Source organism: Paramisgurnus dabryanus, chromosome 2 (genome assembly GCF_030506205.2).
Source record: "Paramisgurnus dabryanus chromosome 2, PD_genome_1.1, whole genome shotgun sequence".
NCBI lineage: Eukaryota > Metazoa > Chordata > Actinopteri > Cypriniformes > Cobitidae > Paramisgurnus > Paramisgurnus dabryanus.
The window spans coordinates 952,813-979,769 of record NC_133338.1 but is presented as its reverse complement, the minus strand read 5'-3'; the positions used below and the strand labels follow the sequence as shown (position 1 = coordinate 979,769).

The following is a 26,957-nucleotide window of genomic DNA, read 5'->3' as shown; positions in this document are numbered from 1 at the left end:
CGTTAAGGAGCATGTAACAAAGTATTTTTTTAAATCAAGTAACGCAGTTACAATTAGTGAAATTTAAATGAGTTGGTTACTCGTGTTACTCTATTTTGTGATAAATTAAGACTTGCAGACAAGACATTTCGGATCTAATGTCGCAGGACCATAGTGGGCGGCACAATGAATAATAACACAAAGGGTGTGTTAGTATACGGACAAAACATTTAATGTCTTGCCTGCAAGTATTGTACATTAAAAAAAGTTTACTTTTCACCTGGGAATTATGTGTACATTCAGCACAAAGCAGTGTGATCTTGAATTATTTACAGGCTTTTACCTTTGAGGTCATGCAAATAAACTCGCAGAAAAAAAAACTGCTGTGCCTGACCATTAATGCTCACTTTCCCAATTTCCGATACCTGATTCAAAACAAACACCGCCTAAAACTGAGCAACTTTCATGGTGAACAAAACTCAGGCACCAACTAATCTTACCTGACTAGTCATTTTACAGACCCCAGATCTTTCTCTGAGTAAAAACCTTAAGTAATTCTGTAAGTTGTGTTGTCTGCTGCAGGAACAGAATCTGTGTCTGATATCCTCCTGGAGTGTCTTGAAGAGCTGGAATCTAAGGAATGGGACAAATTTAAATGGAATTTGACTAAAGACTCATTTCAGGGGAAAGACAAAATTCCCAGAAGCAAACTGGAGGACAAAGAAATATGGGATATTGTGACATGTATGATTGAACATTATCAAGTTGATGGTGCTGTTGAAGTTACTCTGATGGTTTTAAAAAGGATGAAACAAAACCATCTTGCAGAACAATTGCAGGAGAAGTATACACAGTTTCAACAGTAACAACATAAACAAGCGGCGTTCATGGTCAACACGTAACTTCCGGTTAACTCCGCTACGAATAAATAACAACAAAGTACTTTAAACATAGTTCATTTGTATAATAAGCAAAATAAACAACACGTAGATTACCTAGAAAACCAAAACATTTGTTATTTTCGATGAGGTATTTGTTCAAGAGTTCAGTTTAGCAACTAGTCGGACCATTAAACAAACAGAAACCGGAAGTAAAGTTCGGGCCAGACACGTATCATGTCACTGCATGTGCGTCCAATGAAACCGTCTATAAAGTGTAAAGCTGAATTTGAATAACATGACGATGAGCACGACTGACGACTTTCAGCAAAGGCACGAACACAAGCAGCCTACAGGTTTCAATTCATTTCAAATCACAGAGAAAACAGAGCTGCAGCACATAAAACAGACAAGAGCTCAGCAAATATGAAGAAAAGATAAAACACTAATCAAGATAAATAAACATGGGTGACAATAATGAGAAACACATGGGAAAAAAGCAGGGAGATTCAGCTACTGTATGTATTCTAATTGGATGTAAAAATACAAAATAATCATCTTGTAAAAATGTAAAGATTTTTCTTGTGTTTGGTTAATGTCAAATAAGAATATCTGAGACCTCTTTCAAATGTGTGTTTTTATATTTACGTAAGTATGACTTTTATGTTCGCTATTAAATTTGACTGACATTTTGCTATCCCTGCTTATAAAACCAGCTTAAACCAAGCCAAGCTATTGTTCAGCTGGTTTTGTCGGTTGGCCAAAATTCTTTTAAAACCGGCTTGCTAAACCAGCTGGACGACCAGCTAAAATAAGCTTGTTTTTATCTGGGGTTTTTCAGTATAGAATTTCACATTTTATGGAAGTTACATTAACCTACAGTGACGTTGTGATTCAGTTAATATAATGATGTAAACAATAAAATCTATTTGAAATAAAATTTTGTGGTTCAACATTGAATGAATGTGCAAATCAGATTATAACTGGGATAAAGTATTATCTTTGATTTGCAATTACTGCTTTAAACTTGTTTTTAATAGTTTGTACTAGAGTATACTTTTGTAAAATGCTTTCATGCTGTTTTTTCTACCAACAAGTTTTTTTTCATTCTTAAAATTAAATTGCAACATCATTAAAAATACAGTGAAAAGAAATCTGGCCCATCATTGTGCCACGAGATAAGCAGAAGTCTTAGTATGGACAAACGAAATGATAGAACTGTGCACTCCCTTAAGTAAATTTTTATTACCAATGTTTCAGAGAAGAAGCCTTCGTCAGGGTGCACTCTTATACCCCTTTTCACCAGAAAGAACCGGGTGCTGGTTCAGAGTGTTGTTGCTGGTTTGAGGTTGGATCGGCTAGCGAGCCTTCTAAGAACCGGTTTGCCTTTTCATGGGCTAGACTAGAGAGCCACCACAGAGCCAAGTCTTACGTCACTGTATACGTCTCGTCTTTCCCAACAATGTTAGCGAGGCAGCAATGGCTTTGCGTACCTTATTGGCACCCAAACACGGCGAATCCAACATGTATGTGCAGCTCGATGTAATTTATTTAAACGGAGGTTGCATTCGAGAAAAATTATATTTTTTATCATTTACACAGAACAATGTTAGCCTTAGCATGTAGCTACCCTCCAATTGTGTTACAGTAATCCCAGTCCCTGACACAACTGGTTCTTAATTCTGGACCAGCAATGTTTTGGTGCTACTGGTTCAGAGGTGGTGCTTTGGGTGTCGAAAAAGAAAGAACTGATTTAAAATTAGGCTCTGGTTCCGAACCAACACTCACTGCCTTGGTGGAAAACATGCAATAAAAATAAAGGTGCCACAGAAGAACCTTTTTTGGTTCCACAAAGAACCATTTTGCCAGAGGTTCTTTAAAGAAGCATTTCTTAAAATATTTTTATAATCTGATGAACCCTTTTCACCTTAAAGAACCTTTTATGAAACAGAAAGATGTTAAAGGTGCTTTGAAGAACCATATACTGTTCTGTCTGGTACCATTCTGTCGTGTTATCTGATTGTCAGTACTAAATATCTATAAAATAGTTTCATTGTTTACATGCTTTCATTAGGTCACGTTATCCGTATTCATGGTCTTAGTTTTTACTTCTATGCAGATTGTACATGTGCTTTAAACGCACTGATCCCTTTCCCATGTTATAACTGTTTGCATTGATGAAAAAAATATGGATGACAACAATTTCCTTCAATATTCAATATTGGTAAAATCGATATCGCTGGCTGTTATGTCAAACCATCACCCTTTATAACCTAGGCATAGTGTTCGATTCATCTCTGTCTTTCTCCTCTCACATCTCATCACTCACCAAATCTGCCTTTTTCACCATTCAAAATATTATCTGATTACGCCCATTTATAAATATCTGAGGCCTAGACCTTTTATTTGTCTTTACAACATAAAGTAAAATAACAGCCTCATCAGAGCCGGCGCCAGACCATAACTAACAGGGGGGCACTCGGCTTCCAACGGGGGGCACGCAAAAGCAACAATAACTTGCAAAAACAAGACATTAAAACAACAAATACATCAAGCACACACTCATACAACTGGTACAGACTGTCAGCTCATTTCCCGTATAAAGTGCAAAAGACCACAAACTATGCGCAAAACTATTGAACTTCGACCGCGGCGTGAGCGCAACCTGAGCTCCGCTGCGCTCGCGCTACTCGACGTAACAACAAACCGACCTCGCGCGGCGCAAGCCATTGAAATGAATGGGTTTCATAGCACAGCGCACACCACGTCCTAGCTTTAAAAAAGCCGCTTTACCATAATCACGTCGTAATGCTGTTAACGGTCTATAGCCACACTTCACATTTAAGCTTACGTAATTTAAAACAACGCTAACTTACCTTTGAAATAGCTGAAGACGGCGTGTAAGAACATTAAACTTCCTTAAAACAGTGTCCTGTAGATTTGTAAATTCCACCTCGACCTCTAATCTCTTAGTTTGTGCCAGTCTGTGTTTTCAAGAAGTCAGATGAAGCAGGCGGTGCTGATTCGTTCTAAATGTTCTAATATCCATATTTTACACAATCCATAAAATGCCGCGAAAAAACACGTTGCTAGTATCAAGTCACAAATATGCTAAAGACTTAAGACGGGTGAGACGCGGCAATACATCCAATCAGAGAAACTGGTCTATTTTAATTAAAGAAAACCTATATCAACTATATTTTCCTCATTTGATTACATTACAAGTCATGAAACATTCAATGTTTAATTTATTTTAATTATTCTTGATATATATTAAATTAATAAAAAACTTTGTAGGGGGGGCACGACAACCTGTTCGGGGGGGGGGCACTGCCCGCTAATGCCCCCCCATGACGCCGGCCCTGAGCCTCATGAAAGTCATTCTGGGAACCAAAATCTGAAGGAAAAACAGAAAAAGGTTAATAAGGATTTCTTGTTAATGTTTAATGTTCATTTAACTTTGAACAAACTGTTGCATATATTTAACATAAATTTAAATCTACAGTAAGTTACTAGCAAACAGGGTAATCATGTCGATTTGTATTATACAATATCAGGAAAATATGGCCATTCCTTATGAAGGAGCATCCAGGCCCTGGTAATCTCTAGGTTGGACGACTGCAATGCTCTCCTTGCTGGCCTTCCTGTACAGAGCATCAAATCACTCCAACTGGTTCAGCCCGACTCATCTTCCTCATGTAATGCAACTCTTCATCTCTCTCCACTTGCTGAACTGCGAGTCAGGTATTAATCACTACTGCTCACTTACAGAACTTTCACTGGGATCACACCGGCATATTTTCACACCTTCATACATTCCTACACGGTACACCCCATCCAGAAACTAAATACTCATCTTTCAAAAGTACTTGACAAATTGATATTGACTGTAGACACATACACACGCTCTCTCCCTCTCTCTCTCAAACAACAGGTATTGTTTCAGAAAAGTGAAAACGTGAAACTTATAAGCACCTTTTGTATTATTGCCTCCCTATGACAAATTGTTTCCTGATCTTTGTACATCACTTTGTATAAAAGAGTTTGCTAAATATTTTGGTTCATCGGTTCCAGGGTAAAACTTTGTAGTCTGTATGGTGTGTTTTGATAGGGTCAGGTATAAATGATTAACTAAAGATTGTTATTGTTTGGCTGCTGTGTGTGTTTTAGTCTGCACAGATGAAGGTCACACAGGTCTGCAATATGTGAGGCTTTTTGTGCTTCTATAGTCACAAGAAATAAACAATTTCCTCAGGTTTTATAGTCATTGGATGCTTTCGTTTTCTAAAAAAAAAAAAATGCATAATGCAAAAGTTTTAATATGCAAAAGTTGTCTGACAATACAAAAAAACAAAACAAAGGCATTTTGTCAAATGTGTTGTCATGTTCGCAAACCTTTTAACGCCAGTGTATAACTGTATTCATGATGAGTCTACTATGAAGTCTACTGTTTACTATAGTTAATACAAATGTTTACTAGAGTAGTTGTTTTATACTTATGTTAGCAGATGTTAATCCTTCAGTGTGTGACCTGGTTTAAAGGTGTAGTGTGTAAACTTTTGCAGCATCTAGTGGTGAGATTGCGAATTGCAACCGAAGGCTCAGCCCACTGCTCATCCCTCGCTTTTGAAACGCATAGAGAAGCTACTGTAGCTGCCACCAGACAAACATGTCATCGTCGGAGACAAAAATGTTTGTCCGTTAAGGGCTTCTGTAGAAACGTGGTGGCACAAAATGGCGACTTCCATGTAAGGGGACCCACGTGCATATAGATAAAAACATCTCATTCTAAGATAATGAAAACATAACGATTTATTATAAAAAGGTCTTTATACACTCATTATAATGTAGTTTTGTATATTATATTGCATTTTTGTCAAGAGATCCCTCTAAAAATTACACACTGCACCTTTAATAAGATGAGTTTTAGTCTGGTGACAGAAAGATGGCAGCACAGTCACAGTCTGCTGGTTTACTGATGAATGAATGAATGATGGGACGTCTGTATTCAGGGAAATCATGAACTTTGTTTAAATGTCATCCAATGTTAATCCGTTTTATATTTCAGATTGCCTAAACAGTCAGCATGAGGAAGAAGTTTTAGTTTAGTTTAAAACACATGCTATTTTAATTTGATCCCTTCAAAAACAGTGTCTTCAGTTATCTAACAAGTGTTAAGTAAAGGAGCTAAGTGATAAAATACACACTAGCATAAACATCCACTGTTAACGTGGTTATTAATATTTGTGTAGATTCACAACCTCTCAGGAACACATGAAGATGATCTGATAGATAAATGATACAGCATTACACTGTATAAGAAGGTTGGCCAAGACATTATTAAAGAGATATCATATGTGAATTGAAAACACTTCTTTGTTTTTGTTATTTTAACAATTGTTTCCTCATTCCTCAAATGATCATTATACTTACACACACGCACAAAAATATAAATGTATATTTTGAGAAAACTACTTTTTCAACCTTGTACGCATTTAAACCAGATGAAGGGGACGGTGTTAATTACTTACTGTGAGGTGTCATTACGTCACATTACTTTAAAAAAAGACACTGGTGTGTACTCTGATCATATATCAGGTGCGTACGATCCATATATGCTGTGAATGCTTCGCATACCCAAGTAATTTGTGGACTCACTAATTCATGTTAACACTATAAATGACTTTTAATTCCTTAAATATTTTATTTTCTCCATAGGAAAAAATTTTTATGGAGACTAAAAAAGCAGATCTACAACTACTTAAGTTTGTAATGGTCAATGCGCTCTCACGATTTGCATAATTTCAGTGTATTTTTTAAATAATGCATATATTTGTATTTATTAATAATGGGTGTAATTATACTTTAATAATTGTTTATCAAAGCCCACTCATGATATGCTTTATTTTAAATTCTTTATTAGAATTTATTAGAATACACCTGTCTACCTGTCTTTTACTAAGCAAATGCAAATGTGAAGTATGCAGTTACGGTGGCACTATAGTGCAACTACTTCTAACTGTGTTTTGACATGACGTGGTGCCACCCAGCATACCCGGTTAAGAAGTCACAGCTCACCACTACATAACAAATACCCAGATGCTAAAAAAAAACTTTTTTAATACTCTTAATGTTTCAGAACATAACACAAAGTGTTTACAACTCAAAATAAGTTTTTCAAACTGATTAGAAAATTTGCAAATAATTGAATCCAAATAAAAGCAAATTCTCAAGCAACATATCCTCTGGTTCCAGTGCCAAACATGACCAGGATGCTTGGAAATTAAAGACCAACTGAGAAACTTTTCATGGCAACAGTTTGAGCCGCTGTTTCCTGCAGCACACCGAACGTTCAATGCCGTTAGCAGTTCACACGTTTCTTCATCTCACCGGCTTTCATGAGGGCTTTAATGGCTCTCGCTCTCATTTCCAGCTCAAGTAACTCCAGCTGTTGAGCCGACGGCGTCCCCGTTTGTCCCGGAGCAGATCTGTCCGGAGCGGCCGATGTCTCGCCTGATGCTGACGTTAGATCTTTGTTAGTGTCGGAGGACGTCAGAGCAAGAATCTCACTGACGCTTTTGTCAATGTCCTGCTGAAGCTGCACCTTCGGCTCAGCCGATTGGACGGTCGTAGTGGGGGGAGGAGCTTCTTGTCTGATTGACGTTTCTTGAGGTTTGACATCTTTATGGCCTTCAATGTCGCTGTCGTCAACATCTGCGTTGATGCTCAGAACGTCACTGTCCTCTTCAGATCCTGCACATGAGACACTCGTGTGATTCTCATTCAGTAATGCATCTAAAATCATTTATCATTAATGATTTACCTTGCTTTTCATCGGCTTCAGGGTTTTCTTTCAGACAAGATGTAGAATCCACGATACTGTCCTGTCTGTATGTTATAAAACACCGTTATCATTAAAACATCCTAATATTTCATGACACTAAAACATGAATGGAATGGAGATTCTTTATTGATGATGTTAAACGTGTTATTACTTACTGGCTGTCTGTCGGTTTATTCTTCCCTTCAGGAGCTGACGTAACCGTTAACTCTTTACCTTCACAAACAACAACATATCAATCATTCATCACTACACAAGAATAATGACAGCGAGTCTGAGTACTAAACACAGTCTTACCTTCCAAAATCTCCAGCAGATGAATGTCAGAAAGCTGCTGTAGCTGATCCCAGCACAGTGTCTTTATTTCGTTTAAAGAACAGTCCTGCAGATAATAACAGAAGAAACCCTCACTGCCTGTCACTCTTTCATGTCATGATGTCTGGTTAGTACACTGTGTTGTACTTTATAAACAGGAAGTGATGTAATCATGTGATATATAACTCATAAGTATTTTAGAGATAAACCTTGAGTTCATCAGGAAGCATCTTTTTGAGTTTATTCTCCCCCAGCACATGAAAACACTGCTCCAGCATCTCTTGGCGGTCCTGCATGTAGGCGCTGATGGGTTTGAATAACTTGTTCAGGTCCAGTCCACCTTCTTCCAGATCACTGGGCTCCTGAGGAACCTCATGCAGTTCCTGCTTCTCTCTGGGGTTCTTTAATGGACACACAATACTGGTGTGAGCGAATCAAATCAAAGACAACTGAACGAAAGAAAACATATTACCAAAACATAAATTCTGATCAGTGATTCATTCATGTTGGGTCATTTACTGAGAGGAAATAATAAATGAATAATGAATCAATGAATGAATATTTCTACAGTAATATATTTCATTTCTTTCTGTAAATGAATGTTTCTGTGTTATAAAAATTATGAAATTATATTATATACATTTCAGAAGCTTTTGCTTTTTCCTTACGAATTTCTGACATCATTAACTTTAGTGTTGTGTTTCTAGTGTGTTTAATTGATATATTCCTCCTTTATCTTTTAGAAAGTATATAATGCTGTACTACATTTAACATGTTAAATATGTTAGATTACGTATTTCTACATTATGTATTAAATATCAATTAAAGAGTTTTCTTACAGATACAAAGACATTATAAATGCACAATAAAGAGATGTAAACAACAAACAAACATTACAGATCTGTCTGCTGGTCAGTTAAACGCACAGGTTGCTTGACAGACAGCAGTCGTTGTTAGTTAAGTTGATCATGTTAATTTAAGACATCTCTCTTACCTCCGCGCTGGACTCTGTACTTCTCCTCTTCTTCTCTCCATCACCAGACTCTCGTTCAAATTGTCTTCGTTTCTTTTCTTTCTCTCGTTTCTTTCCCTCCTCCTGCATCTTTCCTCTCCAGTGTTGCAGGAATGGATTGCCAACGTCGCGCGTCGATGACGTCACACACTAGCTATCTGATCATAGAAGCGAAACTGAACTTAAAATGTTTGCAAACTATCTTCATACCCTTTCAAATGAAAAATCTAATGTAATTGCCTTTTTTTTTCAAAGATCTTTGTAACCAATAATTATTTGTAACCCCTGTATTTTCAACCTTTTATGAACGGTATTATTATTTATTTATTTTACTATTATTTATTTATTTTCCCTTCTGTTTAATAAAAAAAATCATTATTTATATTTATTTAATTCCTTTCACTTCTTTGCATTTTCATATTTGAACTGTATGGTGCAATGTGTCTGCCTTTGACAATTGTAGTTTGTTTTTTTCTATTGCAGGCCTGTTTTTGTATGTACATTTAACTCTCCAATAAAAAAGAAGCGAAACTGCACTGAATAAACCGAGTCAAACATGTATTTTTCTTACGTTTTCTTGACTTAACTAGTGGCAATTTAGGTAATGGCTAAGTAAAGGGGGTGATGGCTAAGTAAAAAGGAGGTGAGAGTGGTGAAAAGAGGAGTTAAAGCATGGGTTAAGAGGAGGTGAGGGCTGTAAAACAAGGAGGTGAAATATAAGTAAAGAAGGTACCCATGAGTAAAGAGAAGGTAAATGCTGTAAAAAGATAAGGTGAGCGCAAACATGGTGTCAAATCAATATCAAATTTTATTGTTTTTTGCGTGTCTCGTGAGTCGTGAATAGATATTTATGTGCAACAATCAAGTTTAAAATATATTTTACAAAAAAACAAACACTAAGAAATATCTTGAATATCTTTCAGTTGTTTTAGCTCATTTCAATGCTTGTTTTGTCATATTTTTATTGATTTTATAACATCTTGAGACTTTGAAGTTGTTGAGGTCCCCTAGTGGACCCCGCCCCTTTGGCTGAGAAACACAACACAACATGACGGGATCATAATAGAAAATTATATTTTTGTTCAAACTGTATGAATTAAGTCATATACATCTAACTGTCACTACTTTACGACAGAAATATTATATTTGGGTGAACTATTCCCTTAAGGCGGATTCGGGCGGGAGCGCGCGCAGCTGAGGCACGATCGTCGGGAGTGCGCGCGCGCTCGCGGGCGGTTCTCGGCGGATCTTGGGTCAGTCATGGCGGAGGGGGAGTTGGACGTCGATTCTCTGATCTCCAGACTGCTCGAGGGTGAGTTTCATTAATCTCTCATGAGTTTAGACACAGATATATGAGTTTATGTTGTCGTCTGACGCGCGTGTGTGCGATTATTTGACACAAAGCCTCTGTGTGAGTGTTTGCGTTCAGATGTCTGCTCGGCCTTTAGCTGCAAACACCGTCAATATAAGACGATTCATGACGATATTTCGATATTTAAGACGACACACACGATCAAGTCGATCATGTAATAAGTGCTACATGATGTTACCGTGTATTTGTGTTTTTGTTGACGTGTGTTCTTGAAGCGTGCGCGTGTGTTATATGTGTGTGTTGTTTATTATCTTAGTGTATTTGTGTTGTTTTGTTATATTATTTCTTTAGTAATTCAGTAGTATTGACTGCAGTAACGCCGTGTTTATCATCTGTGTTAGTTACGTTATTTATAAATGCGTCAGTTGTGTTTTATTTTTAATCAGTTAGTAATTGACCCGTTATATCATTTACATAATCTGATAAAGTATTAAAATATTGAACCTATCCTAATCTTTCATATATTTAAAGCTAATATGAAGCCATAATCGTGATGTATAATCTGTAAAGTGACGTATTTCCGATTTAAACTAAATGTTTACATTGTACATTGCATTGAGCTTGTGTTTATATATCAGCAATTGCTTGTATGGTCAAATAAAGCGCCTGTGTTTAGAACACAGTGTAAGCAAAGCAGAAAACGTTGAGCAAATTCAGGATTTCAGGATTAGTTTAAGTTTAGTTAATCAGGATTTAATCGTATCAGGCAGTGGGACGAATCACTTCTCATAATTTACTGATAAATTCTTCATAATCCATATACAGAAATAAAATCACGACAGCAGATAAAATGAAAGTAAAATATTATTATATCCAAAGTGATACATGTTTTAAATAAACTTTTACTCTTAAAATTGAACACTTGTAATCTGAGATGATGGGATGTATTAAACAGCCTTGCTTGCAACAGGTTAGCTGTGTTGCTATGGCAATAAACCCATGAAAACCAGTTCTGAGCAATTTCATGCAGATGTCAACATAACCATAATAAAGTTTTTAACAGTACTAAGCATCTCAGATGTACAATTTTAGTGTCTTAAATACCAGTGCAAGATTTCTGTTTAAGTTCACCCATAATGATGTTTCTGCCTCATAAATGCACACATGAAAATTCAATTTTATTTATATAGCGCTTTTCACAATAGTTTAATTATTCCAAGTCAGCTTTACATGAATAAATACAAGAGAAAACAGAAAATCATAGGGCAGCAAAAGTATAAAGTTCAGCAGCTAAAGTTAATCCATACTAGTGAGAGGAGTAATTATGCAACGTAATGTAACGTAGTTCTAAATTAAGCTAATGTCAGCTGACTCTCAATGGGTTAAAAAAAATTGTCATTTGGAGAAAAAACCCTTGAAAGAGAGCCAGATATAGCTGATCCTATAGAAGATATGAAAAGTTTGGTTCCAGAACATGAGAACCCTTTTCAAAAATCTTGTTTTTTTGATATTGTGCATTCCAATTAAAATCAATCAAACCGACGTTGGTTTGGTTTGTTTTGATTTAATTTAAGCCTTCATAACTACAAAATACAGCTATAGCACAATGAAATGCAATTAAACATGATAACATTATAATAAATATGTTTTCACAAATCTTTTTTAAAACAGAGTAATCTCGTTTTAAAACCGAACTCTTCATATACTATATATTGAATACTATATTATAAAAGAAGTATGTGAATTAAAAGTTTAATAAATTAAATTTAGAGTTAAAGGAAGTGGTTGGTTGTCTCTGGACGATCCATTAGAAAAAAAAAATATAAAATGTTCTTTGAAGAGCCGTCCCTTCTCCATTTATTGGGTTTTATTTGGTTCTGGTTTGTGGATTTTTATTTACAAAATTCTTAGAGCAAGGTATGTTTTAAATTACAAATGAAAATTTTTTATTTATTATTCTTTAATTTATTGCATAACAGGCATTTTTGCATTGATCAGTAAGACCAAAGTCAATTGATTCAGTAATGGAGTCACCTTTTTACAACGTTGCATTGTTTCAAAGCAGCTTTATGTAAATGACAAAGAAAACGACCTATGGAAAATGGGAAACTATTCAATCTGTAGTACAAAATTACTATAAATATATAGTATATTGAATAAGGCCTGGGAGTTATGAGTTTTGATAATTTCATATGTAAGTTAAAGTTTTTTTTTCAACCGGTTTGCATGTTGTGCAGTTGTATATTTTTAAACAGGGAATGTCTTTAAATACATTATTTATCATATGCTGTTATAAAGATTGTTTTAGTGATTGTTTCATACACGAGTAAAGGAGGTGCATACTGGTTGAGAAGGACAATGTAGGACAATTCGCAGGTATTGCGCACGGGCCGGTTACCGGTTTCAAGGTATACCGAGGTTTTAAACAGTCAAGGTTTCAAAACCACTAAAATGTTCCTTGATACCGTCTCCAGGGTATGAGCTGTGTTTATATAAAATGTATTAAATCATTAAGTCATGAGATTGATTTGATGTTTACATTTAATATACATTACAAAAATATTATATCTTTTTTGAAAGAATATTATAATTTAAAGGCTTTATTTTTACCCGGCATTTGAAAATAACACATTTTAGTGTTACAATGGCAATATCGCAACACTGTGAAACCTGTAATTTTTTGCGAAAGGTTATCATACCGCCAGAATCTTATACTGGCCCATGCCTATTGCATACTGGATGCGCATATTCTATAGGGCGAGCTTAGTCAGACAGAGTCTACCTCCAAAATATGCAAGTTGTGTGAGTTTTAACATTATTTTTAATTTATTGAGTAATATAATCTTATGCTGTATATTACATTAGTTAATCTGTTACAAATCTGTAACACCTGTAAAAAAGCTGAAAAACTGTTTTGTTGTATCTGTTGTTTTTAGGCAACTGTGTAGAAGTTGAGCACAGTAACAAATAGTGACTTTAAGCCAATGTTAGCAGCTTATGTTAATCGTTAACTATTTGGGACAAATAAAAAGTGTTTTAAACTTAAGTTGGTCATATTTTTGTATGTATTTAAATCCATGTAAATTTATGGTTGCTGTTGCCTGGTAATCTTCACCTGTGCGGTTTTGCATGTGTCACGTTGTTGGACCAGACGTCAGTGACATCACTTGTAGTTGATTCAGCGTTATGATGCATCATAGCTTTGTGAGAACAGTAGTTTTTTATGTGTTTTTTATGTTTGTGTTTAGTTGATGTTTGTTTTGTGGAATCCTCTGGAGAGCACTGCTGAAAAATTCCAATTGAGACCTTATTTGGTTGTGTCCCCTGCGAAAAACTGAGCGCCTGAAAATAGCCAGGACTGCTTTTCATCAAATCCTTCACACACTGCCTCCTTAAGACAAAAGACACTGCATGGCTGAAACTTTATGCCCTTACATAACATCAGTGAGAAAGATGGAAGGCATTTCTTCTAGGATCTATTTAATACACTACTGACTGTGTGTATGCGGTGATGTCTGGTAAAGGATTTGCTTATTCAGTAAAGTTGTCATTATTTTCTCATTCCTACGTCACTACTGACCTACATGATGCACTTTATTCTGTGTAACAACAGTAACAGTGTACCAGTTTAGATCTTTATGGTTTGTGAATGATCTCACTTGAATCGAGTACATGAGGTCATCAGATCGCCGAATTTTCTGTGTGTTTGACTGTCTGTCATGTCATGAGGAGCACAGCTGTCTCTCTTACTCACCCATATCCTCTCATGCAGTATTAAACATTCAGCGTGTTGATAAAGAGAACATATCTAAAAATTCTAGACAAATGGTGACTACACTGAAGATCTTAAAGGACAAGTTCGGTATTTTAGACTTAAAGCCCTGTTTTCAGATTGTTTATGGTCAAATAGAATGGTTTTGACTGAAATTTCGACATTTTCGGCTGCCCTGAGAATTTTCGCGTGTTTGTGTTTCAGCTCAGACCTCTACAATGGGTTTATAGGTGCACTGGAACAATACTTCCTAAAATGCATTAAACTTTCGTTTACAAAGACGTGAAACTCACCGAGTGGTCAGGGGTGTTCACTGATATGCTCACACAAAAATCGCTGCAAAAGATGCTTTCCAACAGCTGTTTTAGCATTCGTTGTTAACTTGTGGACCTATTTCCCCAAACGCCTCACACCCGTACATTCTTCCGCTTAGAGCTTGAATAATAAACACTCCAGCCCAGGTGGTGGCGCTAATCCGCCTTTGCCAATTGCAAGAATAGAAACAAAGTTCCCGGCGCGGAGTAATACCGTACCTCACAGGACGTCTAATACAGTCAATGGAGTTGGTAAAAACTACGATAAAACCTGTTGGAATGCGTCTTTTGGAGCGATTTTTGTGTGAGCATACCAGTGAACACCCCTGACCACTCGGTGAGTTTCACGTCTTTGTAAACGAAAGTTTAATGCATTTTAGGAAGGATTGTTCCAGTGCACCTATAAACCCATTGTAGAAGTCTGAGCTGAAACACAAACACGCGAAAATTCTCAGGGAAGCCGAAAATGTCGAAATTTCAGTCAAAACCATTCTATTTGACCATAAACAATCTGAAAACAGGGCTTTAAGTCTAAAATACCGAACTTGTCCTTTAAGATAACTTTGTTTTGACATTGTTTATATTTGTATAGTCGTGGAAATAGTTTGTTTACTGAATTAAGCTTAATGTGCTGAACTCAGATGATTGTTAGGGGTGTTTTATAATGACCGTGAGATCTGTTCTGGGGTCAGTGAGTGATGTCATCATTAGATTATGTGTGTGTGTGACAGAGGTTATATTGTGCCCATATAAGGTCTTGAGTCTATGAGCCGTCAGTGAGCTGTGTAAACACATACAGGGTTGTTCTTAAACAGGTTCTGTGTTCTGAGTATTTGTGCGACTCTGGTCTGACCTGCTTCTCTGGACTAATGTGATTAACTGCCTATCGTCACTGTCAAACAACATTGTGACACACTGGTAACCAGTCAACAACATCATACAAACCAGATGTGTCTCTATCCTCTGATAATTAAATGATCAGAGATTAATTTAACTTTGCCTTCTCTACAGCCTCCCCGTCTGTCTCTTCCGTCTCTCAGGCTCCCCGTCCGTCTCTCAGGCTCCCCGTCCGTCTCTTCTGTCTCTCAGGCTCCCCGTCCGTCTCTTCTGTCTCTCAGGCTCCCCGTCCGTCTCTCAGGCTCCCCGTCCGTCTCTCAGGCTCCCCGTCCGTCTCTCAGGCTCCCCGTCGGTCTCTCAGGCTCCCCGTCCGTCTCTCAGGCTCCCCGTCCGTCTCTCAGGCTCCCCGTCCGTCTCTCAGGCTCCGCGTCCGTCTCTCAGGCTCCCCGTCCGTCTCTCAGGCTCCCCGTCCGTCTCTTCTGTCTCTCAGGCTCCCCGTCCGTCTCTCAGGCTCCCCGTCCGTCTCTCAGGCTCCCCGTCCGTCTCTCAGGCTCCCCGTCCGTCTCTCAGGCTCCCCGTCCGTCTCTCAGGCTCCCCGTCCGTCTCTCAGGCTCCCCGTCCGTCTCTCAGGCTCCCCGTCCGTCTCTCAGGCTCCCCGTCCGTCTCTCAGGCTCCCCGTCCGTCTCTCAGGCTCCCCGTCCGTCTCTCAGGCTCCGCGTCCGTCTCTCAGGCTCCCCGTCCGTCTCTCAGGCTCCCGTCCGTCTCTCAGGCTCCCCGTCCGTCTCTTCTGTCTCTCAGGCTCCCCGTCCGTCTCTCAGGCTCCCCGTCCGTCTCTCAGGCTCCCCGTCCGTCTCTCAGGCTCCCCGTCCGTCTCTCAGGCTCCCCGTCCGTCTCTCAGGCTCCCCGTCCGTCTCTCAGGCTCCGCGTCCGTCTCTCAGGCTCCCCGTCCGTCTCTCAGGCTCCCGTCCGTCTCTCAGGCTCCCGTCCGTCTCTCAGGCTCCCGTCCGTCTCTCAGGCTCCCCGTCTGTCTCTTCCGTTTCTCAGGCTCCCCGTCCGTCTCTTCCGTTTCTCAGGCTCCCCGTCCGTCTCTTCCGTCTCTCAGGCTCCCCGTCCGTCTCTTCCGTCTCTCAGGCTCCCCGTCCGTCTCTTCCGTCTCTCAGGCTCCCCGTCCGTCTCTTCCGTCTCTCAGGCTCCCCGTCCGTCTCTCAGGCTCCCCGTCTGTCTCTTCCGTCTCTCAGGCTCCCCGTCTGTCTCTTCCGTCTCTCAGGGTCCCCGTTCATCTCTCAGGTTCCCCGTCCGTCTCTCCCATCTCTCAGGCTCCCCGTCCGTCTCTCAGGCTCCCCGTCCGTCTCTCAGGCTCCCCGTCCGTCTCTCAGGCTCCCCGTCCGTCTCTCAGGCTCCCCGTCCGTCTCTCAGGCTCCCCGTCCGTCTCTCAGGCTCCCCGTCCGTCTCTTCTGTCTCTCAGGCTTCCCGTCCATCTCTTCCGTCTCTCAGGCTCCCCATCCATCTCTCAGGCTCCGCGTCCTTCTCTCATGTTCCCCTTCCGTCTTTCAGGCTCCCCAGCCATCTCTCAGGCTCCCCGTCCGTCTCTTCCGTCTCTCAGGCTCCCCGTCCGTCTCTTCCGTCTCTCAGGCTCCCCGTCCGTCTCTTCCGTCTCTCAGGCTCCCCGTCCGTCTCTCAGGCTCCCCGTCTGTCTCTTCCGTCTCTCAGGCTCCCCGTCTGTCTCTTCCGTCTCTCAGGGTCCCCGTCCATCTCTCAGGTTCCCCGTCCGTCTCTCCCATCTCTCAGGCTCCCCGTCCGTCTCTCAGGCTCCCCGTCCGTCTCTCAGGCTCCCCGTCCGTCTCTCAGGCTCCCCGTCCGTCTCTCAGGCTCCCCGTCCGTCTCTCAGGCTCCCCGTCCGTCTCTCAGGCTCCCCGTCCGTCTCTTCTGTCTCTCAGGCTTCCCGTCCATCTCTTCCGTCTCTCAGGCTCCCCATCCATCTCTCAGGCTCCGCGTCCTTCTCTCATGTTCCCCTTCCGTCTTTCAGGCTCCCCAGCCATCTCTCAGGCTCCCCGTCCGTCTCTTCCGTCTCTCAGGCTCCCCGTCCGTCTCTTCCGTCTCTCAGGCTCCCCGTCCGTCTCTTCCGTCTCTCAGGCTCCCCGTCCGTCTCTTCCGTCTCTCAGGCTCCCCGTCCGTCTCTCAGGCTCCCCGTCCGTTTCTTCCGTCTCTCAGGCTCCCCGTCCGTCTCTTCCGTCTCTCAGGCTCCCTGTCCGTCTCTTCCGTCTCTCAGGCTTCTCTTCCTTCTCTTTCGTCTCTCAGGTTCCCTGTGCGTCTCTTCCATCTCTCAGGCTCCCCGTCCGTCTCTCAGGCTCCCCGTCCGTCTCTCAGGCTCCCCGTCCGTCTCTCAGGCTCCCCGTCCGTCTCTCAGGCTCCCCGTCCGTCTCTCAGGCTCCCCGTCCGTCTCTCAGGCTCCCCGTACGTCTCTCAGGCTCCCCGTACGTCTCTCAGGCTCCCCGTACGTCTCTCAGGCTCCCCGTACGTCTCTCAGGCTCCCCGTACGTCTCTCAGGCTCCCCGTACGTCTCTCAGGCTCCCCGTACGTCTCTTTCGTCTCTCAAGCTCTGTCTCATATCTTGTCTGCTTTCTTGGGCCATATTTGGTTGTGCTTACAATAAGCACACAGACAAAACTTTGCATATATGACCAGTGTGTTTGTGGGTTAATCTCAGTAATGCTGTTTCCATATTATGTGTGTCCATATTAAGAAACTAAATTTGTCTCATAAAGCTGTTGACATAGAATGTATTCTTGCTTTGTGTATGTGTTTTTTGTTAATTGTTAGGCATTAACACAAATCAACACACATATCAAGGCATTATCAACATATCAATTAGTCAACCTGTATGGGGTTCTTAAAGTTTGATATTTGGTGCCCCCCCATGGCATCTTACTGATGTTCCTGCCAAGTTCAGCAGCTCCTCAGATTGCTGGCTATTTAGGCGTCATTCAGTAAAAAGAGTCCCATCTTCAGTTTGATGGGGTGATTTTAAAAGTAAATGTTTTATACACGCTTATTTATTCTCTTATTAATAAATAAAAAGTTTTGCCCTGTTACCAGTTTGTTGGGGTACACATTTTTTATTTTGCATGTTTTTAACAGGTTTGGCAGTTTCACTGTTTCATTTACCATTTCATCAAAATACAGTAAATACAATTTCAGTTTCTTTCTCTCTTTCTCTGTCTTTCTGTTTCTTTATCTCTTCCTCTGTCTCTCTTTCTTTCTCTCTTTCTCCGTCGGTCTGTCTCTTTTTCTATATTTGGCTGTTTTTGCTAACATTTGATTCGGATCACCATCACATATCACTGCCTGTGTGTGTATTTCTGTGTGTATGTACACTCACCCAGCTCATATTTACACAGATTTGTTCACTTAGTTGTTATACAGATAGATTAATGACAGTTTAAGTAAGGGCTGCACAATTATGACAAAATCTTAATTTTCGATTATTTGCCTTGATATTGCAATTGCAATTATTCTCGGCAATTTAAAAAACTTTACATTGAAGTTTGCAAGGTAAATTCTAAATATCCCAAACTAAATCATATAATGTAAATGACAAATAATTATGGGAGTTCTGTTTTAGTAAAAAATCCAAAATGAATGGCTAAAGGGCTGGGTGGATACCGCTTTTTCCATTTACCGATCCGATTTTGAACTGAATTCTGAGTATTGACTGATTCAGTTTTGAGATTCGAATATATATATAAATATTTTACTGCGTTAATGCAGAGCTTTTGCCAAGCAGGAAGTGCGCTTCACGCTCCCGCTCTATAGGTGGCGCAGAGAGACCAACATCCATAGCCAACAGCCACCAGTACAAGAGATTGCCTCGAACGAAAGCGCGCTTCCTGCTTTGGCATTCACGCTAATAGTGTTTTAAATAACGTTCATTTTTTGCAAAAACTGATTGATTTGCTTCACAAGACGTCAATATGTCACACAGAGTTATGGGGGATTACTGTTGTATTGTATGTATATGCTTTAGCTCTTAAAGTGTGCAGATCAGTTGATTTGCATGACGGAGCACTGGGGTTTCTGCAAAATATCTTCTTTATTGTTCTGCTGATGAAAAAAAACATATTGGATGGTGTAAGTGTTATAAATAAACTTGATTTTGAAAGTATGCTACCGTTTTATTACAGTTTGTTGAACTTTGTTCATTTATTTTTGTTGTTTTATTTAAATAACCTACCCTTTACGTTGTCAGTAATTACTGTGCTGCTTATTTCTGATGCGGGAATGTTTGTTTGTTAGAAAAATGTTAGGCTACCTTATTAAAAGTATTGCTCTTGTGTGTTGTTTTACTAATGCTGTTCTCGCAGGATGCCTGACAGGCACGCCGAGTGTGCTAACGCTTCAGACTCAAATATAGAGCGGAAGTATATACGGGGTTGTGAGGTATCTGAAAAAATAGATACACTATAGCAAATAACACGGATTGAAATCATACATTGCGCCAATATATTTGTTTTTAATCATCAACAAACACCACGCACCACTCGGTGAGAAGTACAGTTTTGAAAATGAACGTTAAGTGTTGTTTTAATGACATGTTTGTGCATGGTCATTGACTTCCATTCTGAAGCAGTCAAGAGACGCTTCTAAACGAGTCAAAAACTCAAGACACGACCCATTGTCAAAATGTCTGTGTCCATCACTGTAGTTCATCCAAAACAAACCAGAAATGAGACTCAAAGTGTTAAATACTGGAATTATCCTTTAAATTACTGGCAAAAACAAGATTTAAAAAAGACTAATAAGGCACTTTTAATTTTTTGTAAATTAAACAAATACAACTGGCTCAGTGTTGTTTTCTTTTTGTTGTAAATGTAACCATCTGGGAGACGTCATCCTTATCACTTTCAATTATTATTAATCCCTGACCGTATTAATATATGCATTTTATTAATTCAAGTTATTACTAAATTTATTTATTGCATTTAATTTAATAAATCAGCAGAATCAGAGTACCGCCATCGTGTTTAATAGCCTGTATCTTTAATTACACAGTAATGGAAGAATCTGCATTAAGAAAACAAAATTGACCATTAAAGGCTATTCGTGGTTTGTTACGTGTTGCTTACATTATCCACTAAATGGCTCTGATTCTACCAAGCACTATTCACTTAACCGTAACTCCTTAACCATTCATTTGCGCTTACGCATCTGGTCGGAACTTTACTTCCGGTTTCTGTTTGTTTAATGGTCTAACTAGAAGGGGTGTAACGATTAAACGTGCAAATGCGCGTTTTCTCAATGAATGAATTTTAATGAATTACGGTGAAATCCCGGCACATCCGAACGCCAGGGGGCGCTCTCATGCAGAAACTCCCTTTGTGCCACAGAAGAAGCATCATCACAAACGCTATTGCAGGAAATGTCTACAGGAATATTTATATCGCTGTTCTTCAAATAGTTTCAGGTATTTTCATGTTAATAAAGAATATTTCGAATGATTTTGCTTAACGAGTGTTGCTTTTTTAAATGCACGTTATAAACAACTCCGACTGATTTTAGATTGATAAGGACTTCCTACTGACCAAATGCCGTAGTACACGCACAAGCTGTGCATAAAACAAAGAATCGCAGCCTTGCGATTCAGAATCAATTTCAGACAGGCATTTTTAATGGGGAACGTGATTGAATCGTTACATCCCTACTGACTAGTGGCTTAAATAAACTCTGAAACAAATACATCGTCACAAACAGGCAAACCACATAAAGCTTTATCGTTTACAGCTGAAATCCGTGTCATGTTAACCCATAGTAAAATCTGTGAGCAACAGAGATTCTTGCGACTGTCTAAAGTGCTTGCTATACTTTCAGCATGTACAGTTATAGCTCATGTCTGTAATGTAAGGAGGGCTGGGAAATTTGGCAAAAATTGTATCTGTATTTTTATGTCAGAACATTTAACCAATTCACGATTAGATTTTCGATTAACTTAAAACATGATTACAACAATACTGCAGTTAGTGCACGATTAATCGAAACAAATAATCACAATCTCGATTCATACATAAATGCAATCTTCTTTCTAAATGATGGCGGTGATTAACTTGTATATAAAGTATTTTCCTGTATTCAGATGCTGCATTCATGTGTTCACGTATTTACATTACAACAATCCAAGATGCTATCAGTCAAACTTGCTCACACAAAAGAGAGAAAAAACAAGTGCCATTGCGGAAAATCTGAAACAGGCAAGGAAATAAGTTACCTCTGAACGTTTCTCAATCCGAACGGGGGTATATGTCATCAAGCCTGATTTATTTCAGCTAACTTAAGCATTACATTTGCAAGTCATAAACAATTTACGATTAACTAAGAATAAAAAGTCAACTTTATAATTGATAACATTCTGAAATAAGACAGTCTTGATGATGTATGAAGCTTAGAAATGCCAGCTCTAGAAGCTGTAGGCTTCAGATTAAGAAACAGGCTCTGTATCATCGTTTAGTGTTTTAAAGGTTTCGTATTTTTAAAGTTGGCCAGTTTATGTTTAACAGCTATCAAATTTTGAATTACTCATCTTAAGAGGTCTAAAATAAGGAAAAGAGACTTTAAAGACACTTTATTATAACTGTCTGAAAGTCCTGTGTAGCACATCTTTTACTTGAGTGCAATCAATGTTTTTGATTTAAAAAAATGAGAATCGTTTGAGAGAATCGTGATTTCCTTTCCCATGGAGAAACTGCAGTAGCCTCTCTTTCCAATAACATTATTTTTATAAGATGCAAGAACATCTGGTTAAAGAAACTAAAGTTGGATCCAAGTGCCCTTAAGGAGGGTTATCAACATGCTTTAAATATAAATGTAGTCACTGTTTAAAAAGATCTATGCAGAAATTAGGCATTGTTTAAAAATAAAAAAGTATACAGTCATAATTAATTTCACATCACATGTACTGAAATAGATGCAGTCTGCGCAGACATGTTTAATATGCAGCTATAATTCAGCAGGTACCAGGTGAAGTTTAGGTCATGGTTTCAGTCATCTGGACTTTTGTTTGTTGCTTTTGAAGAATAAAGCTGAAGGGCAAACGCACATGAAGAGGGATATTATATATTACTTCTCACACAGCGTACACAGAACAAAAGCACATAAAATAAAAAATAAAGAATTCTGAAATGTTGCCTGGGCGGCTGTCGTTTCATTTTTAAAGCAATATAACCCTGCTGTTTAATCACATGATGTCTGCACTCTTTCACTTTGACTGTAATTAGCTTCCATTTAAAATCTCCATTCACCAATTTAAATAAAATGAAAATCACGTCAAAATGTAAATTCAAAACAATCGAAAAAATCTGGAAAGTTTCCCAGCCCTAAATGTGCAAGCTTAAATTGAGAGTATAATGGTGTTATCCAATAGATTATGAATATTTGTTATTAACATGCTAATGTTTGTCTGGTGTTTGTGTGTCTTTCAGTGCGAGGATGCCGTCCAGGGAAGATCGTTCAGATGACGGAAGCGGAGGTTCGAGGTCTCTGCATCAAATCCCGTGAGATCTTCCTCAGTCAACCCATCCTACTGGAGCTGGAGGCTCCTCTCAAAATCTGTGGTAACCTTTCACCTTCAGCTTTGACAAAGTTTTCAGATGTTTGTTTCAGATTTCTCAGTCATATCTCCCTTATTTTACTGTGTGTCACACAGACAGAAACTGGTGTTGACTCTTATCAGGAGTGTTTTACCTGTGTCTCGTGTATGTGTGTAGGTGACATCCACGGTCAGTACACAGATCTCCTGAGGCTCTTTGAGTATGGAGGTTTTCCTCCAGAGGCGAATTATCTGTTTCTGGGCGACTACGTGGATCGAGGTAAACAGTCGCTGGAGACCATCTGCCTCCTGTTGGCCTACAAGATCAAATACCCAGAAAACTTCTTCCTGTTGCGTGGAAACCACGAGTGTGCCTCCATCAACCGAATCTACGGCTTCTACGATGAATGTGAGCACACACACACAAGCTTTATAAGATTCACACGTGTTTCTCAACTAGCGTGTCAATTTTACTGTTGTTTTTTTCTCTTTATCAGGCAAGCGCAGATTCAACATCAAACTGTGGAAGACCTTCACCGACTGTTTTAACTGCCTGCCTATCGCTGCTATCGTAGATGAGAAGATCTTCTGTTGCCATGGAGGCAGGTTTACACAGCATCACTACACTAGGAATCATTCAGACAAATAAGTTATCATATTTTCCGGATCAGTTAGCATCAGTTAGGAGTTAGCATCAGTCAAAAATGCGTTTTGAAGAGGAAAATAAATATATAAGTCACACTGGACTATAGGTCGCGTTTATTTAGAAAACGATTTCACAAAATCCAAGCAGAAGAACAGACATTTTATCTTGAAAGGCAAGTTATTTAACTAAACAATAGCACAGAACAGCAGGCTGAATAGGTGTCCATACATGTTAAAGTAACATTAACAGTTATTTACACCATACACAATAGCATACAGAACATACCTGAGATGCTGAATAGGCTAAATTAACACTATAAGCCAAATCAAGTTCATAAAGGTCCTGAAGTCATTCCACATCACTGAATCCATTGAATTACATAAATACAGGAGCAGCAAAGAGCAGATTATCGCCGGCTGTAGATGGTAATGGCTCCTCTTGGTTCAAATGAATTAATTTTGTCATATAAGTCGCACCTGACTAGAAGTCGCAGGACCAGCCAAACTATGAAAAAAGTGTAACTTAAAAATACGACTGGAAAATACGATACTCGGCATTCATTCAAATCCTCTCATGTGATCTTAAATGCAGGGTTCCTATGTGTCATGGAATTTCTGGAGTATCATGAATTTTAGAATGTCTATTCCAGAAATTGAAAGTCAGGGAATTTATAAATATTTTATTTATTTATTTCATGAATAAGTCATGAATATCAGGGATTTTTTTTATTTTGGTTCAAAATGTAATCCACTTGTTAAAGGGGACAGAGAATGAAAAACCATTTTTATCTTGTCTTTGTTGAATAATGGTAGTCTACCCGCATTCACGAACATACAAAAACATCTCAGTCTCATAGAAATTCCTCTTTTAGAAATGTCAGCCAGAAAACGGCCCAATCTGAAAAACTGATGCTTATGACATCACAGGCATCTCACTGCCCCTCCACTCCATATTTCTCTTATATTTGTCTTTCTAAAAGAGCTTATATTTGGGAAAAAATTTTTGGAAAGGGATTTTTTACAGCAGTCCCCCCCCTTCCATATTTTCTCAGTGTTTTGTTCAGTGAGGTAAGAGAAGCTATGATTTGTAAAAAGAAGCCTCTCTGACAATTTTACAGAAATTTGCTGTGACCAAAGTACGGGTTGTGTACGGAATTAAATGAGTGTTTCTGTCGGATATCAGGTCAGGTGTGTTGTTAATAAAGCAGGGGCGGGTATATCAAACATAACCCATTCAGGACTCTGCATTATGTTGAATAAATGATGAGAGAAGTTTGATATTATGGTAAACTATTCAGTTTGAAGAGATGATTTTCATTTCTGTGTGCTGTTTCTCTTGTAAAGGTCTCTCACCGGATCTTCAGTCTATGGAGCAGATCAGACGCATCATGAGACCTACAGATGTCCCAGACACAGGTCAGATAACAGTTCAGTGTGCAGAATGATTCACTAGTAAACTATATACTTTGATATGTACACTATATACTGTAATAGTGTGTAAAACAGCATGCGTTAATAACTATACTGTATTATACTATACCATACATGCTCAGGCCTCATGCCCATAGCTGTTTTATGTAAATAATGTCTTAATTTATGGTGTGATTATTACGTTATGTCATGTGTTTCTGTATTCAGACAGATCAGGACTCATAGTTTTTTTATGTTATGTTTCAGGTCTTCTATGCGATCTGCTGTGGTCAGACCCGGACAAAGACGTTCAGGGATGGGGTGAGAACGACCGCGGTGTCTCCTTCACTTTTGGTGCTGATGTGGTGAGCAAGTTTCTGAACCGCCATGACCTGGATCTCATCTGCCGGGCGCACCAGGTAACACCACAATCAGACTTCTCCAGTTAGTGTAAATATTACTGTGATAACATGAGATGATCTGTTGTGTTCATGTGTGTATGGTTATTAGTAATGACTCTCTCAGTGCTCTCTGCATGAATATAATCAAACACATCTGCTCATGTCTGTCATCAGTTAGTGGTGTGACGTCACCGCGTGTGTGTTGTGTCTGACAGGTGGTTGAGGACGGTTATGAGTTTTTTGCCAAGAGACAGCTGGTTACTCTGTTCTCAGCACCAAACTACTGCGGCGAGTTTGATAACGCCGGAGGAATGATGAGCGTGGATGAGACCCTGATGTGCTCCTTTCAGGTCACACGAACTTTCACATTATACACTTTTATTTCTTGTGATCAGAAATCATTTTAGATTTGTAATGTTATCTTTTATGTGGGACTCACATTCATTAAAGTCATTCAATCACACTGTGGTTTGTTTTTGTCTTCTCAGATTCTCAAGCCGTCAGAGAAGAAAGCAAAGTATCAATACGGAGGAATGAACTCCGGCCGTCCCGTGACTCCACCTCGAACGGCCACACCTCCTAAAAAGCGGTGAATGAGTAACCGGATGATGATGATGAAGATGAAGGGCAGTGGTGGAGGAAACACAACAAAGGAGTTGAATCGGGCATGAAGACTCGCTGCAGTTACCTTTGACAAAATAATACAAGAAGTTATGTAGTTACAGAAGTATTTTCCTTTTGATTTAATTTCACTCTCTTTAAGTGTTGCTCTCTGTGTCTGTAATGTCATGTATTTGAGAAAACACACAAACACACACACATCAGGTCACATATCAGAGCGTTTCATGTTTTGTGTTGTTTTGTTTGGTCTCACTCTGCTTATAACCAACATGAAGATGTACTTTAACTAGTTCTTTTCTAGTTAATCATTTCATTCTTCAGCACTGTTTGAATGAAACAGGAGAAGTTAATAACATCTGGATTTTCAGTAAATAAACTATAACAAACTCTTTCTGCTCTGTTTGTGTTTTTATGACACTCCTTTCAGTTTATTTATTTATGTTTTTACTTTATGGAGTCTTTTAATAGCAGCGTGCAGAGTTCCCACGGCTCATGGAATTTTAAAAGGTCTTTTCCGGACATTGGAAGTCAGAGAAGCTTTTTTTACCAAGTCATGGAATTTTTGTTTGTTGCTTTAAATTTTTGTTTCCATTTATCAAAATGTAATCCACTTGTTAACTTATGATGTGAGAAATACCATTACTGGGTCCAAGCCTCTGCGGACTACAACTTAAACAACTGTTTATTGGCACTGTTTATTTATTTCACACATTTAAGCGACGTCATGGAAATTCAACTTCATATTGAAAGTCAGGGAATTTGACTTAAGTGGGAATCCTGCGTGTGTTGGTGACAAGGTCATGTTTTCAAATCTAGGAATACTTCGTTGTTAAATTTATCCCATTGGTTAAAAGGAGCAAATATGAAAAGTGATATGCAAACTTGGGGATAACAGAGGCTTTTATCCAAAGTGAAGGAAACAATAAAGGGATTTATCACAGGGAGGCCATCCCAAGTTACAAGTTTTCACTATTTCGACACAAAACCTGTTGCATTGCGTTAGCAGCACTATTTTTAATTGTAGCACTTAATTGTTGCACTTTA

At 39.1% G+C, this 26,957-nt stretch overlaps 3 protein-coding genes across 3 annotated transcripts in view; 2 read left to right on the top strand and 1 right to left on the bottom strand.

The window, feature by feature from the left end:
- LOC135783419 (uncharacterized) overlaps positions 1 to 2,023 on the top strand; it is a 75,276-nt gene extending 73,253 nt beyond the window's left edge. Inside the window, exon 17 of the mRNA XM_065294125.2 lies at positions 562 to 2,023. Within this exon, the coding sequence (XP_065150197.1) occupies positions 562 to 845 (284 nt within the window). The 3' untranslated portion in view covers positions 846 to 2,023. The remainder of the gene's footprint in view (positions 1 to 561) is intronic.
- A 4,936-nt stretch (positions 2,024 to 6,959) lies between these two features.
- LOC135783680 (caspase activity and apoptosis inhibitor 1) lies at positions 6,960 to 9,170 on the bottom strand. The gene is made up of 6 exons (XM_065294435.2): positions 9,008 to 9,170; positions 8,223 to 8,414; positions 7,996 to 8,080; positions 7,857 to 7,914; positions 7,681 to 7,745; positions 6,960 to 7,610 (listed from the first exon to the last, which is right to left on the bottom strand). The coding sequence occupies exons 1-6, from the start codon at positions 9,113 to 9,115 to the stop codon at positions 7,219 to 7,221; spliced, it is 900 nt and encodes a 299-aa protein (XP_065150507.1). The 5' UTR covers positions 9,116 to 9,170; the 3' UTR covers positions 6,960 to 7,218.
- A 1,011-nt stretch (positions 9,171 to 10,181) lies between these two features.
- Positions 10,182 to 26,302, top strand: ppp1cbl (protein phosphatase 1, catalytic subunit, beta isoform, like). Its single transcript, XM_065249619.2, has 8 exons — positions 10,182 to 10,337; positions 22,730 to 22,861; positions 23,015 to 23,245; positions 23,334 to 23,438; positions 24,826 to 24,897; positions 25,159 to 25,310; positions 25,508 to 25,642; positions 25,781 to 26,302. Exons 1-8 carry the CDS (start codon positions 10,286 to 10,288, stop codon positions 25,883 to 25,885), a joined length of 984 nt encoding a protein of 327 aa, XP_065105691.1. The 5' UTR covers positions 10,182 to 10,285; the 3' UTR covers positions 25,886 to 26,302.
- The last annotated feature ends 655 nt before the right edge of the window (positions 26,303 to 26,957 follow it).